Source organism: Odontomachus brunneus, unplaced genomic scaffold, assembly GCF_010583005.1.
Source record: "Odontomachus brunneus isolate Ranch 3 - 2012 unplaced genomic scaffold, Obru_v1 Obru_scaffold_040, whole genome shotgun sequence".
Classification (NCBI taxonomy): Eukaryota; Metazoa; Arthropoda; class Insecta; order Hymenoptera; family Formicidae; genus Odontomachus; species Odontomachus brunneus.
In genome coordinates, this window is record NW_022639490.1 from 529,513 (window position 1) to 551,674 (window position 22,162).

Genomic DNA, 22,162 nt, shown 5'->3' on the forward strand with positions numbered 1-22,162 from the left:
TAAACAGTTTCTATCCGCCCGTCCATCCATCCATCCATCCATCCATCCATCCATCCATCCATCCATCCATCCATCCGTCCGTCCGTCCACTCACCCGACCATCCATACATCTATCCAGCGACCCTTCATCCGAGATCCACGTGCTTGGAACTCTCTCGCGGACAGATTCGCGCATTGCTACGTCGGATACATTGTATTCGAGATCGTGGACGGAGGAATACGCTGGACCGATTCACCTTGCGCGCCGAACGCGACGGGTGCCACCCATCGCAATCATTTTTCCGGTTTCGAGATGTTTTTTTTTTCGTTATATCGTCCTATCGATCCGCCCATCACGCGCGGGCCTGACCTCAAGATCTCAGCCGGGTCACCTCAGCCGAGATCTTTTCGCAACGTGACCTCGACCGTCTCCCTGTCGACTTGCGGCGCGCAAGGGAAAATCGACGTGTTGCACCTGCGCTTGTTTACGAGCGACGAAGGCGCTCGCGAGAAATGCACGGACACATATTGTTAAATTGCTTTGGAAAAAATTAGTCGTACTTGTTAGAGAAAACTGAAAATGAGGATATTGTTTGCCTCTACAAAACATATCGATCGGGACAATTAGAATCGAGTTGAGCGAACTTTGGGATATTATTTGATACTTTCTCAATATAGCTGACAAGGTCTTCTCCTTCATTCACTTTCGAACGTTTGAACGAACGATTTGCTCGGTCAGATTTATTTGAGAAATTTGTTAAACGCACGACGAATCTTTCGCAACGAGCAATGCAAATATGGCAGTATATAGCGGCGATGGTAACTCACCGCCAAAAATGCGGCACATATCCGGCGGGGCACAAGTCTCGGCACTGACCACACGGCGCTCCCTGGAGGACGACATTGCCGGAGGAGTAATTATTGGGCGGTGCGTCTTGTCCCGAGGACAGCATTCTGAAACAAACACAAATTTACGGTGAACGTGACATTTTGGCATGGTTCTTCTCGATGGTCAACCTTTTTGCTGCCTTCGTCCTCTCTCCAAGTGTCTCTCAACCTCCCTCGAGTCGACAATAAATATAATGTCGTTAAATAAAGAAGTAGTGACGTAATTTATAATCGCGAGATAATTTTACTTAACTGATTGATAAATTATTTCTTTCAGAGATTTTAGATAGAAGATTTGAAAAAAATAATTTGCAACTTAAATTAAACATTAATTGCAAATTAAACATTAATTTGAATAAAAGAAATGCTTAATCATGGAATTATAAAAAGAGTAATTAATATTAATATTAAAAATTAAAAATTTAGGATCGGTTTAACGTAGAAGGTTTGATTAATCGCGTACTTCATATGTGTGTTGTGTGTGTGTATTAACACTCTGTCAAACATTATTAACCTTCCAGTATTTAAGATATTAAATAATTATATTATTATATAAATTATATATTATATATATAATATATGATTTATATAATAATATAATTATTTATTATCTTAAATGCTATACATTAAGATTTTCTTCAAAAATATTAAAAGAAGATAATGGCTTCTAGATAAACCTTTATCGACAACTATCGGGTCGACATGTGTCGTTGCGCAGTTTTTAAGGCTGGAACTGTATTCCATACACGTTTACCGACTATATATTATATATTTCTTACCTTAAAAATGAATTGATTTCACATGATCAATGGCTGCGTTCAGCAGAGAAAGCTGCTTTACAATATTATTTACAGTATTTTATATATATATATATATATATATATATATATATATATATAATTTATATAATAATATAATTATTTAATATCTTAAATACTGGAAGAATAATAATGTTTGACAGAGTATTAACACATATGACGTACGCGATGAATCAAACCTTCTACGACAAACCGATCCTGAATTTTAATTTTTAATATTAATATTAATTACTCTTTTATATAAATAATATATAAATAATATACATTATAATAATATAAATAATATATATAAATTATATATTATATTATTATATAAATATTCGCCCCAACATCCAAGCCCCGTTCTTACTGGCTTAAAATATGTTTAAGTTGAAACATATAACATCTATTTGAATCGAGTATACTGATTGAACAAAGTCCGATTGAATGCAAAGCATTCGATTGAATGCATTGTGCATTCTTCTGTGTTCATCAACTCGACTAGAATCGCGCAAGAAAGGGATCTCGAGTAATTATCGCGTCAGAGGCCATCGCGAGCGGGTAAATTGGTGCAAAGTGCGCGGACACGCGTTCCGTCACGGCTGAGTAGCCGGGGAGATTCGCCTTCTCGCAACGTCGATCGCAATAACCCGCTAGCGACGTGAAATCGAAGACGCCTTCGTGTGCGAGTCCGCGGATACTCGCCCTACCTACAGCGCGAGCGGAAATTCACATCCGATGCGGCATTACCGTACTCGCGTAATTATCGTTATTCCGTTGACGGACGAGGCTTCCACGGTCTCGTTTAGCTGCGCTTAGTGCCGTAACGGGATATTACACGGTGTTAAAGTACCATTTCTTTTCCTTAATTCGACCCTTCTGCGCCGTGCGCGTCTTTTTACACCTCGTGATCATACCCGAACGTACAGCCGTAAATGCTGACGCGCGCACACATTGATTACGACGGATTTTAATGTATTATCGTCGCGCTGGGCTCACGCGGCCGCATGTTATAAATATTCATCAACGAGCCGCTTGTTGTCCGGCTCTACATTTATTTTATGAGGACGCGAGCGCGCGCGCGGCTTCCTGTGTCTATCGGTCACTTAACAAGCCCATCATTGTTCTTACAATCGCCGGTATCGGTACGACACGAGTCCACAATGTTCGTTCACACGTGACCGCACACGCCAGCGTGCAAATTGCTGAATTTGTTGCAGCGCACGGACGCGCGCCGCGCAGCGAATCGATGTCCAAGAAACAGGTGACACAGACCAAAAATTTCATTAGCCGTACACTGAGGGAAAAATTACCTTCAAATGAACAAATATTAATTCTTTGGTGGATGCTATTGACATATTTATTTAAATCTAAATTCTCTTTACTTAATGCAAATATTGTTTACTTAAATCAGGTAAACAATATTTGATATAAATAAAAAGAATTTAGATTTAAGTAAACATATTAATGGCACCCATCAAAGAAATATTTGTTGATTTTAAGGTAACTTTTCCCTCAGTTTAGTTATGCAAGAATGCTTCAATCCGCATAGAGTACGCTTCGAGAAGAAATAAAGATAAAAAGGACGAGGTAAAATGGATCCATTATCTTCTTTTAATAGTTTTGAAGAAAATCTTAATGTATAGCAAACTTTTCAAGTCATGCTAATTCTCGTAAGGCTGGATATCTTTAATAGTTCTTCGTGAATGCTAATGTGTGCGATCTGTACTCGAATCTTTTCGATTCGAAATTTTCGAATTATTCGGATTCGAATCATACACGGAAAAAAAGGTTTGCTTGAATTAACCAAGTATCTGGTCGAATATAAACGATCCAGAAATTCCGATTGAAGTAACCCAAATTCTGTTTAAGTCAACCAAAAATCTTGTTAAACAGAATTCGGGTTACTTCAGTCAGAATTTCTGGATCGTTCATATTCGACCAAATACTTGGTTAATTCAACTAAACCTTTTTTCCGTGTAGCGATTCGAATTTGAATCGAATCGAATTTCACTTGATTCGACTCGATTCGAACAGTTCGCACATCTCTAGTAAGTGTCTCTATCCACGATGCGCTGCCGGAGTTCGCCGACGCGTGTCGTGGAGGACTCGCGGTTTCGCGCGTCTCGTAAATTCCTCGACAGATCGAAACTGAAAGTTGGCCTGTGATCGTCTCGGGGAAGCGCATTCCTCAAACGCGATCACATGGCGTTCATTAACCTCGTCGAAGAGTACAGCCGATCGTTGTAAAACATCGGGAGAGCCTCGAGAACGGGTTTGCGACGTGCTACGCGACCGACCAGCCAGCCGTTGCAGGTCGATGGGTAGGCAGTTGCATTAGATGGACATCGAATTAAGTCAAAACCGCGTGCCCGTAATAAAGATCTCTCGTTTGCGCCAATACGACCATGCCAGACGGAGAGGCAGAGAAAGAGAGAGAGAGAGAGAGAGAGAGAGAGAGAGGGAGAGAGAAAGAGAGGAGGAAGGAGAAAGAAAGGGAGAGAGAGATCGCAAAAATCGAGAAGACTCGCGAATGTCGATGCGGGGTGAACTTATGGGCGCCGCCACACCCCTCGACACGCACTTGACACCGTGGTGCGTATTATGCGACAAGTTGTGCCGCGCGAAAATAATTAATTAACGGCGCCATCTAATGCGGGGGAAAACGGGCGGTTATAGGCCTCGGCTCGAATTAATAACCGGGCGGCGTAATTAGCGGGTGAGCGACGTTCCGTCGCAGCCTCCGCGATCGTCGTCGATTAACCGACGTCGCGTAATTACACCCTCCGGGACATTTTATTGGGACGAAAATCACCGGCGACCTCGTCGCGCCGCGGCTCGCTCGCGGCCTTGTTGCTCGCGTTCGCTTGTTTGCTTGTCTCTCTTTCTCTGCGGCGTAACGCTAATAATATCAACATCTTCCATTCCGGTCACATAATTCTGCCCGGGCGCGCAGTTTATCGGCGAAAAAACGTGCAAGAGGGTCGGCCTGACGAGAACGGGTCACACGCGCACTAATTAGCGTGCCTCTAACGTGGCAATCCTTAATGAAATGTAGCTCGTAATGACCTTTAGGCGAAAACTCACGCGTTCACGTTCACGGGAAAAATATAACACACTGAGAGAAAAGACTGGTAACTATAACAAACTGCATTTAGTTACAGAAATTCATTGAATCCTTAGTAACTAATACTAAATATGATAATAATTACCAAATATTTAATAGATCGGGAGTATGACGTAATTGCATTCACAGTAACATCAATTAAATAATTTAGTAATAGTTACTTAATGTTAAATATTTAATATGAAATATATTACAGTTATGGACAGATATTTAATAATTGTTATGAAATCGTTATATCCTATATAATAAAAAATTCAATAGGTACGAGTTCTATTTTGTTATCAGTATAAGTATGTTTTGTTGCAGCATAACGAAAAATTCATTTATTTGCAGCTATTATATCGTTTCAATATCTATTATTACAGATAGTTTGGTTGAACGTATCAAAAATTTTGTAACTATTACAAAATCGCTTATTTTGCTCAACTATTCAATAAGTTTTATTTACCAAATATATTCTGGAAGCAAATAAATTTTATTTCTATCAAATAAATAATTTATTTTACAGAACTAAATTAATTAATAAGTATTGCCATAGCTTTGGTCCGCTATATTTACGTCTACCATTTAGTAATAGTAACCAAATTTTGATAATATTTACTAAATTCTTCTCTCAGTGCAGAGAATAACGTTTATACAAAAGGAGATTTATGAAATATGAAGTACACTCAGTTGATGCTATACCATTCCCCAGATCGATAGTCACTAAAAAGTTTTGACCAGCCGTGTCCGTTTCTAGCTGATCGTTTTTCATGACTGTTGATTCATCCGGCAAGCGGGAATGTGTTAAAATAGAAGTGACATTTTGATAGTTTGACGTTTCATACATACGTGTTTTTATCAGAAGGTTATTCGCTCACGTGTAACGCGTAATCAGTAGAAGAAGAATAAGAATGTTAAAAAAGGTAAGTAAGAAGTTAATATACAAAATTATAATAAATTTATACACATACAGACACAAAGGGTCTCTATTTTCACGCGATTTGCTCTCAAATTATTCGTTATTAATAAACATTCTACTTTATCCGAACAAAGTAAAAACTTCTTACTTATCTTTTTTAACATTCTTACTCTTCTTCTATTGATTGCGCGTTACATGTGAGCGGATAAACTTCTGATAAAAATACGTATGTATAAAACGTCAAGCTGTCTAAATGTCACTTCTATTTTGACACATTCCCGCTTGCCGGATGAATCAACAGTCATGAAAAACGATCAGCTAGAAACAGACACGGCTGATCAAAATTTTTTAGTGACTATCGATTTGGGGAATGGTATAGCATCAACGCAACTGAGTGTACATGAGCGACGCGATATTCGCTGCTTAAGACTTAAGACGCTGCAAAGAGGCATGCTACATTTCTTTGTTTTCAGGCATTCTAATTGATTAATTGTATAGAGCAGAAGAGTTTCTAGAAAAAAACTTTATATAGAGAATATCTTGTTGAGAAGAAATGAAATATTTCTTCTCACACACTCTACAAATTTCTTGAACTGAGATTTCACGCTCAGAGAAAAATAGCTAAAAAATAAAAATATTTATTCGATAGGTATTAATAATATATTTACTAATATACATATTTTTATGTCGAAAAAAAACTATTATGAAGAAAATATTCTTTGTTGAGAATAAACACTGTTTAAAAGAAGAAAAGTAAACTGATTAGTCACTTTTTCTTTTTCTTAGCAGTAGAATGATATTTTTCTGCGTACATTCTCATACACAGGAAGATACTCACTTTAATCGATTGACACATTCGCTCATATGGAATCCAAATTCGCTCTAAGTTTGAATAAAATATTCACCCTTACGATTTCGAGTGGCGGTATTTTCGCTGTCGCTTTGAGTGAAAATATTGCCACTTTTTGCTCGCTTTGAGCGAGATTCCGCTCTAAAAAGTTTAGAGAGCAGCTTTCAAATAGCATTTCAGTAAGATATGTTTCAGCTTCTTTCAACAACGATTAGAACAGGAGCGAACAAGAGTAACTTTTCGAGGACATAAATTTCTGCAGAGACGCAATTAAATGGCGCTCATAAAGTGTTCACTCTCTCACGTTGCAATTAACAGTGGGCGATTACTGTCATCCACTAAACCGCGCGGAGGCTTTTTGAGGATTATGTCGACTTTATATGTGAAATGCAGACGCACACGCGATCGTCGCGAAACAGGCTAGTAGCCAGCAGACGTGCTAAACTATCCCAGAAGAGGAGACCCGTCGCTGCGGTCTCATGTTACACGATGTTCTCCGCAAAAGCGGATGCGCTTATGTATCGAATGGTCTCATACGTATTTGCTTGTGTACATCGCGATTGCAGAACTGTTCAATCATGGATTCGCTAATGCTGCCGACGTTTACGCGATTTTAAACGACGAACATGAAAGATGAATTTGTGGGATCAAAATAGCTCGTTACGGCTGAGTTACGATTATCCGTGCGCGCGCAGATAAATTTCATAAGATAATCCGATGCGCGCGTGCTGTTAACTTTTTCAAGTGGCAGTTGCTCCACAACCGGTGCAAATCAAATTGTCTTAACTCAATTCACGACAGCACACGATGGTGCAAAGAATGATCTCATTAAGGTCCAATTTACAAGTAAATCTATCCAAAAGTTACACTCCGATTTCTTTGTAATTTGGCACAAATGTAGAAGTATAAAAAATATTTAGGTCATATTTTTTCATTTTGGCCCACTTTGAGTTTCACGGGCGGTTTATAGCTTTTTACTGTTCTCACTCCTATCATCAAGTGCAACAAAAATGCATAAGAAATAAAATTGAATATAAGATATAATTAAATAATTTGAACAAAATCGGCATAGCTGAGACACGAACCATTCTAAATTTGTTTAGCCGAGATTCCAATCGAAATATTTTAAATCTGTGCTAAATTAGTCAAAAATGGTTCGAATCTCGGCTAAACCGAGAGAGAGAGAGAGAAAGAAATCAAGCAATTTTAATTAAAATTTTAACAAAATCGGCATAGCTGAGACACAAATTATTCTAAATTTCTTTAGCCGAGATCCCAACCGAAATATTTGTGCTAAATTTGTGCTAAAATAGTCAAAAATGGTTCGAATCTTGGCCAAACCGAGAGAGAAATTTGGCAATTTTAATTAAAATTTTAACTAAATCGGTATAGCTAAGACACGAATCATTCTAAATTTCTTTAGCCGAGATTCCAACCAAAATATTTCAAATCTGTGCTAAATTAGTAAAAAATGGTTTAAATCTCGGCCAAACCGAGAAGTTATTTATATAAGTAATTTTTTGCAATTTTTATATAACATAATAATTTTACATTTGCAACTTCTGCATGTATTCTTTGCTTTCTATTTCTTTCTCTTTGTCTTTTTCTGACCCCAATTTTAAGCTTTAAAACTCAAGAATTATGATAGGTTCGAGATCTTTGTTAAAATATCTTTCAATGTTAAATTTTATAGGAACTATAACTCTGTTCGTCACTTGGGAACATTTTACACATATCACATCTCTCAATATCTCCTCTATTTCGATACATCTTTCCAAATTCGACTACACTGGGCTGAACGGCTCTATGTCGCATCTTATAAATCGTAAAACGACCTTGAAAGACATCACCATGTCATCTTGTTCTTGTAAACAGTGTTCGCTCCTTTATGTGACAAGTCTAATAATGTAAATACTGTCACATAAATTACATTATTCAAACTTCGACATGACTGACGTTACATATAATACGAATTAACCAGTTCGCTTCGCAAAGTCATACAACCCGAGGTATGGAAATATTCGAATCGCCATTAGGCTCAAACAATAACGTGAAACTCGATTCAATTATTAGCGTGCATAAACCGATATGAATATAATAAACGGAGATCGTCTTAATTTCTTAATTGCAAGTACTTTAAAGTAAATAATCTTTTTTAACAGAAATTTTTTTTGAGCTGACACGGGAAAAGTAAGAAAAAATACTGAAGCCAATTTCTGACCCAATCACTCCTTCAAATAAAAGAAGGAATCTTGTTTCAGAAATGTAAAGCTATGTATCAATCACTATTCATTAGTTAAATTTATCAGTGGACTCAATAAGGAAATGCAACCGAGTTTATGTCATCTTATGATTCTACATTGCGACACACACAATAATCGATATTAAATTTACGCGAAAGTAAAAAATGTTAAAGCCAATTTCTGACACAATCGTTTCTCCAAATAAGAGAAAGAATTTTGCTTCAAAAGACTATGCATCAATCGTTCAATTGATTAAACACGACGGAGCCAACAAGGAAATGAAATAGAGATTATGTTATCCTATAATTCTGCATTGCGGCGAAGTCGAAGTACGGAAGTAAGTAATCTCCTCGACTCTCTGAAATGAGGAAGATATGCGGGAAATTTGCCGCTTGATTAGACATCTCGTACCTTAACAGAATATATCCGGTATTAGTGACTTCGATATTATTAATCATCGCGGACTCCGCGCACGCGGTATTAGCGAGATATTAAATCACTAAATAACCTGCAATAAAAGGCACAGGCGATCCAAACGTGTGTACGAGAACGCGACAGGTAATAGTACAAGGTTGGCCGCGGTGAGTGTCGCGCCGAGGTTCGCGAATCTCGAAGGACGTCGAGTGAAAAAAAAAAAAAACGATTAGCGTAACCGCGCCGGATTATGACACGCTCTCGCCAAACCTCCACCTTCGCACACGCACACATTTCCCCAGCCACCGCTCGAATATACGGAGTCAACTTTTTATTCGGACATGCAAACGTAAGAGGCTTACTTCTGACATAATTGACACGGGGACACACGACGCGCGTTCTGGAAAAATTGGCCGCCTCTGTGATGACAGAGTGGAATCATGAATCACAAACCTTTTCTCACAGTCAATGGAATTTCTCCTTTTTCTGTACCGTAACTTGGCCACGAGGATTAATCGGGAACACCTGTGGTGTTAAGGGGGCCAGTTACTTTTTCAAGCCAAGAAAAGCAACAGAGTTCGGGAATTTATTTAGAGGGAACTATTAAACTCAATATGTTTGAATTTTGCACATGTAATTAAGTAACGTATTTGCATTTAAAGAAAAAATTTGTTCTAATTTTTGCGCGAAAATAACATTATAGCATCCATTGCCGCTCCGAACCTACAGCTCTTGCACGCCTCTTTATACTTTTTGTAAAACATTCAATCAAGAAAATAAAGAAAGTCTCTTATATAATAATTCTTTTTTATAAATAAAACAAAAGCAAATTTTCACCAGAAATTTTAATTTCTTCTTGAAAATAAGCCAAAAAAGTCAATTGTTTGCAAATATAAATTCTTTCCACACAAAAGATAATTATAAATTATCTCTTTGAATTGAAAATGTAACTTAATTACATATATAAAATTTAAATTTATCCATTTAGTAGCTTTCTTTAAACAAAATTTCATCATCATTACGCGTTTTGGACTGAAAAAGTATTTTGTTTCCTTGAGCCCTCCCCCTCCTTGAACGCTAAACAAATAAGATACTCTAATGAGTTTATCTAGTTTCGAAAGAATATGAAATTACGATATCAATGAAAATTATAAGTATTTATTCACATAGAGCGCGCATATATTTACTTTTATATTAATATAAAATATCTTTTAAATAAAAAAATACACATTTTCTCAAAACTTAAATAAAACCATAGTTTTTCAAAGTAATTCTTTCTATTTAAATAAAAGAATTTAGATTTAAGTAAATATATGCTATGGTACCTCTACCGAATAAATATTTACTAATTTTTCGATGTTATTTTCTCTCAGTGTAGTTCGGCGTAATTAGATAATATTTTGTTCCATTAATCGATGTCTGTTTGAAGAACACACACGATGCGCAAACGCGCAAACGTGGAAATTCCGTTGAATTGAGCCCCACTTGACTCGGCATTACCTACGAGGAATAGTCTGTCTTTTATCTGTCCGCGCACCCGCAGCGGAACCATTAATTTTCAATGATGAATAACCCTGTAATTACGGTCACAATTTTAGCCAAGTGGAAATCATCTCGAACCGTGGAGGATATAGTTCTGCAAGATGGCTCACGGCGCGTCTCGACTATTCTCGCTGTATAGCCTGCGCGCCTCTAATGCTCCGTATATCCCCCGCAAAAAGCCGGATACAATTGCAATCCGAACTCGATTCAAATAACCGCGGAATCTCGGCGGCGATAAGAGGCGCCGTGGCACCGCAGATCTGGCCGCGTCGGACCACCATGAGCCATTGAAATCTAATAGCATCACCGGAATTGAGCGATAGACGCTCCACGGCTACAGCTGACGCGCGCGAGAGAGAGAGAGAGAGAGAGAGAGAGAGAGAGAGAGAGAGAGAGAGAGAGAGCGCACCTCTCTACCCCGCCGCTACAAATTACACTCGGTAATTCAGTTCCTTGACCGCGAAGTCCCACAAGAAGTCAAGTCCATCTCGTGGCAAGTGAACGACCGCAGCTTCCCGTGTTGGTTCATAAGTCACTGCGCGCCGTTAGAGCGCAAAGCGCGAAAAGAAGTTACCGAATGTCGGCCGCGCGAGATGCTGCTGCGAGTTTCGCGCGTCGCGAGATCGCCGATTCGCGGTCGTTTGTAATCGAGTTTGCATGCGCGTCTGCACGTCCGAACGATTCTTCTCTGTTAGACATCTGATGCGTAACGACATGGCACCGTTATAGCAAATATACAATACGGTACGGCAAAGAGAAAGAAAATATCTAAAGAATAAAACACATATTTGTTCAGTATACACTAATAGCACGTTTACAGAAAGAAACACAGAAAGAAACACAGAAAGAAAATTACTGTCCACTTAAAACATCCAAACTAACAATCATTGTTTCATGTGTATAAGCACAACGATATATAATTTTCTTAGAAGAATTGTTAAATCCTAAATTTCGACAGTGTTATTTGAATATTATAATAGTCTCCTAAGAAATATAGTATGATTATTTTGATAATAATGATACCTTCTTCCAATATCTAAAAATATCATTTTAATGCAATATTTTGTGCTTTCCATTTGTTAAAATTATTTTTTAATAATAATTATATTTTTCTTTGTTAAATCATACACAAACGATAAAACGTATTAATGCAATCCCCTTTTAACGTTAATTAAACGTAATTTATTTAAAAGATTACATGTCAAAAGTAAAGATATTTTCAAAACAAGAATATTTCCTTTTTATGTATTTAACTGTAAATTCTTTTGTTTAATTAGAATAAACAAATATTTTCATAAAAAACAGCGATTTTGGAAAAACGTAAATTTGGAAAAAGTTTTCTCAATGGAAAAAATATGTATATTAATACCAAGTAAATATGTTATTAGCACCTACCGCGAATAAATATTTTTTACTTTTTGCATATTTACCTCTCACAAATAACATTGAGAATTTTGTCTCCGGAACAAGACGGATTCATCCGAAGTAATGTCTCAAGATACCTAAAAATCTGTCTTTTATCTACCTCAAAAAATCGTATTGTAATCTTCGTTACAAAAAGGTCGCATCTTTGTCGCGGAATATTGTCGCTTGAAAAGTGAGTGCTCGAATGCCACGACCTCCACGGTGTTGGTTTCTACGAACGTCTCAATTGAGGTGTCGGTAATTTTCTTTTCATGCGCGTTCCGGCAATATCGGGACGGAAAAGCCGGGATACAGGCAGAGGGATAAGGCGGGGATAAGAATCGCTACTTTGTGCAGAAGTTAATGGCTGTGAATGGTAGGGACCGTCGTATAACCGATCACCAGGAAGCCGTGTGCGCCTCGAGCTTTGTCTTAACGACTTGCATGCGCGAAGTTACCGCCGTTCGTCGACTCATGCTTACAGACGTTCCTCGCATCCGCGCGTACGTCATAACGCGCGAATCATCGCCACCGTACACGCACGGATCCGGACATGCGTTCGTACGCGAACGCGCACGACAGTTCGTCGCGAGCATGCGTGTAGTCGCGAAGAGAGTCCGTAAAAAGAAACAAGCTTGTAAATGTCGAAGGCAATCTCATCGCGATACACGCCAGTTGCGTCGAAAGACTCGTATCGTGAGATACGTCTCTGAGCGATAGGTGCATCCATTTATACATTTTTCCTCACGGAAAGGAATGATCATTTGTGCACGAAAAAAAAAGATTTGGTTGAATTAACCAAATATCTGGTCGAATATGAACGATCCAGAAATTCCGATTCAGGTAACCCGAATTCTGTTTAAGTTAACAAGATTTTTGGTAGACTAACTAAACATATCTGGTTAAATAACTAGACATGTTTGATTAGTCTACCAAAAATCTTGTTAACTTAAACAGAATTCGGGTTACTTCAATCGGAATTTCTAGATTGTTCATATTCGACCAGATATTTGGTCAATTCAACCAAATCTTTTTTTCCGTGTGAGAACAATTATTAAAATTTGTTAAGTTTTTTAAATTATCACTAAAATATCTGTCAAAATTAAAAGTGATTTCTAGAGGAAGATATGACATCTTATTTTTTTCTTACCCATATAAAATTTAGTTATCTCGTAGAAATATCAGGTCAATATAGAAATCTCGTTATGTTCGTCAAATAAAATACAGAATAAAATTATCCAATTTTGAAGACTCATAATTTTTTTGAGTGAAATGAACATCGACTTGGTATATTCTTAGACATCTTTTTTAGACAACGAGAATGTTTTATTTTCATTTCAGTATCCAAATAAAATATAATTATCACAAATTTTAAAAAAGCTCAATATCATGTGTCCAAAATAAGAATTTATTTTTCTTAGAAGAATAAATTTTCGTTTTGAGCGTGTGTTATAAAACATCACCGAAAAAAATGTTGCTTCTACTCTACTAAAAAAAAAATAGCATTCTTGTTTTGAAAATACTTTTATTTTTTACATGTAAATTTCGAAATAAGATTACACAACGTTAAACGAAGGTAAGTTACGTCAATATATTTTTTATATGACTCAACAAAGAAAAATATATTCAAATATTATAATGGTCTCATATTATAATGGTCTCATACAGTATGATTGTTTTGTGATAATCATGATATCTTCTACCCACATTTCTCTCTCTCTCTCTCTCTCTCTCTAAAAATATATAAATCATATCTTCAATATTTTATACTTCCCATTCATAAAAAACATTTTTGAATAATAAGAATTATATTTCTCTTTCGTTGGATCATATATAAAATATATTAATACATATATAAAATATATTAATACAAATAACTCATCTTTATTTAACGCTATGTAATCTCATTTTAAAATTTTTTATCCTTATTATTCAAAAATAAGTCTCATGATACAAAATATTAGATTAAGAATACGATGTTTTTAAATGTCAATAGAAGATGCCATTATCATCAAAATAATTATATTGTCTTCTTAGAAAAAGAGAGACTATTATAATATTCAAATAAGATTATATACAACATTCTTGAGATTCAAGACTTTAAGATTCTCCTAACAAAATTATGTATTGTTGCTTATATGTGAAAAACAATGATTGTTAATTTGAATATATTATTAGTCTTAAGTGGGTACTAAGTCTTTTTCTATGTATATAGTAGGCGAACCGGATTTTTGCTTTAATTTAATATTCCTGATTGAAATGCTAAGCTTATTAAGATTCGGATTTTATTCCTGAATAAATTACATGCCTACGACAAGTTGTGACAAATTTGCTGATATATAAGCTTGACAAACGTATTACTTGAATGCAGTACGTATGTTTCTGTATGTACGAGAACTTGATAAAAAAATGATGAACTTTTGCACCAACCTAATATAAGAAGTTCTAGAGAATTAAAAAGCATCAGCTGTGATATCGTGGCAGCATCCATACACTGACAGAAAAATTATATTAAAATGAACAAATATTTCTTTGATGGGTGCCATTAACATATTTACTTAAATAAATCTACATTCCAAAAATATTGTTTATTTAAATCAGGTAAACAATATTTCATTTAAATAAAGAGCATATAGATTTAAGTAAATATGTTAATAGCACTCATCAAGGAAATATTTATTGATTTTAATATAATTTTTCTCTCAGTATAGAATCATTCTCGCTTTCATTTTCAAGCGACGAATTTCCTTGCCCAAGAATCGTCTCTCGTTGCGGGTAACAATAATGCGCGATCATACGCGCCGCAGAAACGCGATTACCATTTGCTCAAAATTTACAACCTCGTTCCATCCCGCGCGAAAAGAGAGAGGAAGAGAGAGAGAGAGAGAGAGAGAGAGAGATCGCGGGAGAGCTCATTCCGCGGACTAGTGCGCAATTAAACGCGCGAAGATAATTTATGCGCCCGGTTGGTGTCCGCCGCAGCTCCGCGGACATTACGAGCTGGAGGTCAGTTCGAGGGGGAGACTGGTTGACTCCAAGTAAACAACGAGTCCTCCGCGAGCCAGATGTAATTTTCCGCATCGACGAGCCTCGTCGTGGTCCTGTCGATGACGCGGCGCCGTTGTCTTCGGAAGGCTCGTATCGACGTCCGCGTGCGTGCACGTGATCGTGACGAAAATCGTAATTTTCACCTTTCGAGTGCCGTAAGGTAAATAAACGTTCCCGTAATTGCACCGTAATTATACCGTTGCTCGGCTCGCTGGGAAGAAAACGTGCGGGAAATAAGGAAAACGGGCCATGCGTCCCGACGCAGCGAGCGAGCGTGCGTCGGTAGAAAAGGGAAACGCGGTGAGGCTCGCGAGGGGCCAGGATAATTAGTATCTTTTTGCCGTCGTTAACGTTTAAGCGAAAAGAGCGACGTCGACGATAGCGCGAACGCAGGCATGTTAATGGACGCGATAGCGAGTACCCGCGAGTCCCCCTCGTGCCTTCTCGTGCTTTATAATTCGTGAAACGACCAATTAACGTTCTAGAAGAAGGAGAGTAGGTGGTCTCCTCTCTCTTTCTACCTCTCCTCGTTCATTCGCCCTCGAAACCGGGCCTTTCGACCGCCGTGCAGGTGGCACGCTGCCTGCCTGCTCGCCAGGACTCTTCTCCCTGATCTTCGCGTACTTGTCGAGAAGATTCGAGTCCCGCATTTGTAGGCATTACTTGAAACGCGTCTCGCGTTTGAGGTATGGAATTGCACTGACTAGTGATTCTATCCAAGTGTTTCACTCCGATTTTGATAAGCTTCTAACATGCTGTAGTCTAGGTTTAAATAAGGGACATATATTGTTTTATACATGCCCATACATGCCATACCGGCCTATATGGCCGTTGAGAGGGTGAAACATCCTCTTGAGAAATTGATTTTAATATTTCTGAGCGAATATTATCGGAATGGTAAATAATACAAAAAAAAGTTTTCAATAAAAGCTTTATGGGTTTTAATGAGTTTTATAACAATACACTCAGATTTTTCGGAAATATCATTTTTTTCGAAATTCTTTTTTCCCTTCTTAATTTTTTAAAATCTGAGTGCATTGTTATAAAGCTCATTAAACCCATAAAACTTTTATTTGAAACTTTTTTTTGTATTATTTACCGTTCCGATAATATATCAGAAATGTTAAAACCGATTTTTTTCAAGAGGGTATTTCACTCTCTTACCGGCACGTATAAAAAATATGTGTTTCTTATTTAGACCTAGATTACAGCATGTTAAAAGCTTATCAAAATCGGAATGTAATACTTGGGTAGATTTACTTGTGAAAAGAAAATATATTTCTTAAATTTTTAAAATTTTTATTCGAAAATGTATTTTTACGGGATATAAAGTTTATTTCACAGAAATAAACTTTATTTCAAGGATATCAGGCTTATTTTACAGGAAGTAAATTTTATTCTCTAATTAAATTTTATTTCATATTCTTGTATTAAATTTTATTTCACGGAAACAAATTTTATTTTGCAAAAAAATAAACTTTATACATATTATTACAAATAAATTTTCAAGTATTCTTTTCTCAGTGCGAATTTGGAGTTCGATCATGTTTCTTCAATTGAATCATACACTTGTGAAACTACACTTATGATTGCAATTCAACTGAAAAATTTGTATCCGACTTTGAAACTCAGATCTCACGTGAGAACTGGATATCTCAAGTCAAATATGTACTAAAGAAAAATAATTGCAAATTTATTTGTAGAATATAAAGTTTATAGGAAATAGGTTTTATTTCACAGAAGTTTTAAGGTTTATATCTCACAAATAAATTCTTCAGTATTTTATGTAAATATATGTGAGAGAATTTGAAGCCGAATTCTATTTGTATTTTTGTATCGTATAAATATACTCTCTGAATTTTTTATAGTGGAACCTTATTCAAAACGAGAGAAAAGTGGCAGTATTTTGAAATTCTCAGTCAAGCGTATTATATTACAAAAATTTATGCATCATTGATCCTTGATTATTTGATTCAAAAAATCAATTTCAATAATCAATTTCTTGTATAATCAACAATTTTAATGAGACATTAATAAAGTCTTGTATAATCAACAATTTTAATGAGACATTAATAAAGTCTTGTATAATCAACAATTTTAATGAGACATTAATAAAGTCTTGTTTAATCAACAATTTTAATGAGACATTAATAAAGTCTTGTATAATCAACAATTTTAATGAGACATTAATAAAGTCTTGTATAATCAACAATTTTAATGAGACATTAATAAAGTCTTGTTTAATCAACAATTTTAATGAGACATTAATAAAGTCTTGTATAATCAACAATTTTAATGAGACATTAATAAAGTCTTGTATAATCAACAATTTTAATGAGACATTAATAAAGTCTTGTTTACATCAGATTTTCTCTTCAATTTCAAATACAAATATTCACTCGATAATTTAAAGTAGAGATTTAACTTCATATTAGTGAAAAATCATTCGAATTTTAGTCGGTGGTTATTCTATATTTCAAGTGAAATTTTACTTCAAGAAATTTGAAGAGTAACATAACAATGATGTGGAACTCAACACATGTTTGAAGACAACAGAATTTCTGATTCTTACAAACCGAATTCGGTTCTTAAGAATAAGAAATTCAGTTCCATTCAAGCAAAACGTGTTTAATTGTGTCATTGTCACATTACAATTTAACCAATCATTTTTCTCTGTATTCTCCAAATTTCTTTGAGTGAAATCTTAATCTGTAAACGAGTGAAAAGTGGCAGCATTTTCATTGCAATAGTAAAAATACTCGAAATCGCAAGAGTGAATATTTCACTCAAACTTAGAGTGAATTCTAAGTTCATATGATCTTTAAACACAATTAGAATATATTCCTGTGACGGTGGAGTATATCAGGAGAACGACCATAAATCTTTTCCTTTAATGCGAACTCGTGTAAAGTGAATGTCTAGATGTGAATTTCTAGATGTTTAGTTAGAGAACTTCAAAGCTTTTTACGAGTTTACGCTAGCATAAAAGATTCATGATTGACTTTCAAATTCACTTCTCAATTTTAATTAAAAATATTCACTCGACTGTTCAAAACAAGAGAGTTTATTATATACGAGTGAAAAATCATTCGAATGTTAGTAACTCGATGGTTATTCTATATTTCAGTAAAGTATATTGAAGTAAAATTTTACTTCAAGAAATTTGAAGAATAATATAACGATAATGGAACTCAACGCATTTTGTTTGAAAGAAACAGAATTTCTCTTTCTTACTAACCAAATACGATGGAATTCGAGTGACTCATTCCACTTTTCCAGTGAAATTTCACTCTAAGAAATTTAGAGAATGGGAAATATCAGAGAACAGACACGATAGATGTATATTGAATACACAGCTATGAATGTATCTGCAGATGCACAGATCTCTATAAATGCAGTCCCGATTCTTCAAGTGCTTCCTTATAAACAGGACTCTGCCCCGACTTCTGCGGCGAAATGCGGATTTGTCTAAGACGAGTTTAACTATGCAACTACCGTGCACAATGTGTAACCACGTCGTGCATATCTATTTTCTGGACAGCCCGGATGAAGATGAAAGTAATTGCATGTTGGATTAAGTCGGACTGGCTGCTTCTGATGCCGAGCGCATGTGATTGTTCTCAGGCGTTTCTCAGGCAGCAGCACATCCGTCGACATTTTAATGATTACGGAATACCGAAATTCGCGCAGGCAGAGTCTCGGGGCGAGGAATTCCAAACAGATCGCGAATGCAAGGGAGAAATCGTAAATTCAGACAGCGAACGCGATAGAGACGTATGTTGCGGGATGCACTGTCAAGTTTCGGGTTAAAGACCACTGACAGGGGCCCATTAAAATCCCCGCAGCGTGCGCCTGGATCGCCACGCATGACTCCGCGGTATCGGCGACGTTCACCAGGAGTCGGCAAACTATGACTCGCGCGTTTTCCCAGCACAAAGACTCGCTCGCGAAAGAGAGAAGGAGAGAGACAGAGAGAGAGAGAGAGAGAGAGAGAGAGAGAGAGAGAGAGAGAGTGTGTGTAGAGCAGACTAGAGAGAGACAGAAGGTCCCATACTCGAGCCGCCGTCTACAAAACGCGGCTTCGCAGATCGCGACGCGAGATGCGTCTTATCTACAGCACGCTGGGCTCTCGGCTTCTTCCGCGACGAAAGAGGCGAGCACGCGTTCCACAGGCACAGCCGCCGCCGCCGTCGCTGGCTCGAGCCGAGCTCGGGACGACTCTCGCGAGAAAGAGAGAACCGTCCGCGATATCTCCGATCGAGAGCATGCGCGCGGTCCGAGCGCGGAACCGTGTGCAGCCTCATATGCGGTGCACACACGCACGCACGCACGCACACGTACATATACGGCTAGTGCACGCGCGCGACACGTACCTGTTGCTTTCCCCGTGCAGCAGCGCGACGCAATGGTAGCGTCTCGCACGTCCGCGGCGCGTCCGGCGCTATCACCGGCGCGGTCCCCGAGATGCAGCTCGATGTCGCGGACGACGGCGTCGAGCACGAAACCGCGAGCACGGCCGCGACGACGACGATGACGATCCTCTGTCCTCGGCGTAGGGCGCGCACGTTGCGCCGCGAGTCGCGGGGAAGCGAGTCGAACGGCGGTTCAGTTCGCGGGCGATCTCGCGGACGGCGTCCCGCATCGCCGGGGCCCGCGGGAGCGAGCGTCGTTGCTCCGGACGTCACTGGCCGATCTCGGCGCACCTGCACCTGCACTCGCCGCGCCGCGCCGCGAGGAGTTCACGGGCCGCCGTGACGCCGTGCGGTATCGGGACGCGGGGCGTTGCGACGGCAACCGCGGCATCCTGGCGGCACCGCCGCGCCGCGAATCTCCCTCGGTCCGCGCTCTTCCGCCTCCCCGCTGCTCCGCCCCCGTGTCCACTCCACCACCGTCTTCGCACAAAACACCTACGAATTCGTACTCCGCCAAACGCGACTCAGAGCGACCTGAGCCGGCGCGTACGTCGCCGCCGGTGCGTCCACTCGCGCGGTTGCTCTCGCGCGCCGGCAACTTCACTCCGATGAGAGCCGGCGTCCTGGAGTCCCGTGATCGATGGATGGCTCGTCGGGAAGCGCGACTTTCAAAAAAGAAGAGAGCGACCGTCGTCCAGTCGCATCGCGGGAACTGTCACGCTAATTTGAAGGGACGGGGCAGACAGCCCCGGGCGATCGCATGGCTTGCGATTAACAGACGCTGTGATCAGGCCGCGTCGATGACAACGTCGCCCGGATCACCCGGGGAAAGATAGAGAGAGAGAGAGAGAGAGAGAGAGAGAGAATACGGGAGAGAGGAGGAAAGCGCGACACGCACTTGGAGCTTCGCTCACACTGGTGTATGCTCGTCCGTCGTCCGTTCGTCAGTCAGTCTGTTTGTCTGTACGCCCTGCGTGTGCACACGCTGATGTTCGCCACGATCGCGCACCGATGTACCTTGCCAGGGGTGCCTTGTTCGATGGCGCGCCAACACGCAGTCGAGAGGCCCCGAGTCGAACTGGCCGCCGAGATGAGGCCCGGCTCCCTACTCCGGCGCGAGCCTCTTCGAGCTGGTCTCTTCTCTCTCTCCTCACATCGGGCCCCTCTTCGTACCCCTTCACTCCGTCCTGCTCTCCGGATGCCGCTGGACGTTCTCCTTCCCCCGACCTCGACTCGCCTCTAACATCATTGTGTATCTCCTCGCGCGCGCCCGCTCCGCTCTTGCCTTCTGAGGAGAGCACTTGCCTCCTCTCTTCGCTTCTCTCTCAACCCCGTTGTACGCGCGCGGATTTTCGCTCGTGATCGTAATGAGCGTGTGCGATTCGAGTGGCGGGCCGATAGCTCGCGTGTCGATTCTACACGCGGCTCTCTCTCTCTCTCCCCCTCTCTCTCTCTACCTGCGCGCGTTTCGCGGAAAGTTATCAGCCGATGTCCGAGAGCTACCGACGGGACTGAGGCCCGATTCCGCGAATAGTCGATTAACTGTCATCTCGTCGCGGCTCAATTGATTCTCCTGTTCTTCGGAGATCGAAACCAATCTGTCCAGTCAACTAAAATGTGGACGATGTAATTAGTGACAATGCACCTTGCTCCATCTCCCCTCAAACACGTGCAAATATTAAAAATTTCTAATGTACTGAAATTAACAATCATTATTTCATATTTAAGTAGTGATATTATCTGAACATTACATGTACAAACGAAAGAATGCAAAGAAAAAGAGCAGTCTTCTGATTAAGATACTATAATTATTAAGGTACAAGCCGACGCGAAGTTGCCTGTTACAGTATCTTAATCAGGAAATTGCTCTTCGTCATCAATCATAAGGTAAAAGTACCAATCTGTGGACACGTACCTTAAACTTGGACTTGTGTATTGCTTTAGTCTTTATTTTTTAAACACGAATATTTAAACTTTTAATATAAAATATATGTACAATAAGTTTTTTTGCAAGATGAGTTAGACACAATAAAGTTGGGAAATAATCTCATAAGAAATACAATTTGATTTATTGGTTATTTTTACGATAATGATATCCTTTTTCGACACTTAAAAATATCGTATTCTCAATCCAATATTTTGTGCTTTCTATTCACGAAAATTATTTTTGAGTAATAACGATATATTTCTCTTTGTTGAATCGTATAAAATATATTGATGCAAGTAACTTATCTTCGTTTAACACTATGTAATTTTATTTTGAGATCTATATCAAAAGTAAAAGTACTTCCAAAAAAGAATACTTTACTATATATATTTCCTTAAAAAATATTTTATATTATTAGGACCTTAACTTAGTTTCCGCCCGCAAATGTTAGATGGCAATGCAAACAGTTCTAGTAGTCATTACTAACGAAACAGGTAGTTTGTGATTAATTTCGACATTTCTCGATAACATTCAGTCAGCATACACAATTATTTTCCTAAACAACAATTTCTTTTGCTTTGTGAAAAATGGAACGCGATAAAGTGTTTTTTCGACATGTGCTTTTGCACT

The 22,162-nt window shown here is 38.7% G+C and overlaps 1 protein-coding gene across 3 annotated transcripts in view; it reads right to left on the reverse strand.

Annotated features, from left to right (window-relative positions):
- LOC116844221 (protein prickle-like) overlaps nucleotides 1–22,162 on the reverse strand; it is a 281,484-nt gene that overhangs the window by 253,441 nt on the left and 5,881 nt on the right. Inside the window, exons 1-2 of one of the 3 annotated variants that reach the window (XM_032815451.1) lie at nucleotides 20,623–20,913; nucleotides 808–933 (exon numbers count right to left, since the gene is read on the reverse strand). In XM_032815451.1, the coding sequence (XP_032671342.1) occupies nucleotides 808–932 (125 nt within the window). In that variant the 5' untranslated portion in view covers nucleotide 933; nucleotides 20,623–20,913. Of the gene's footprint in view, nucleotides 1–807; nucleotides 934–19,566; nucleotides 20,914–22,162 lie in introns of those variants that run through there. The other 2 variants (XM_032815447.1, XM_032815446.1) reach the window with 2 other exon arrangements.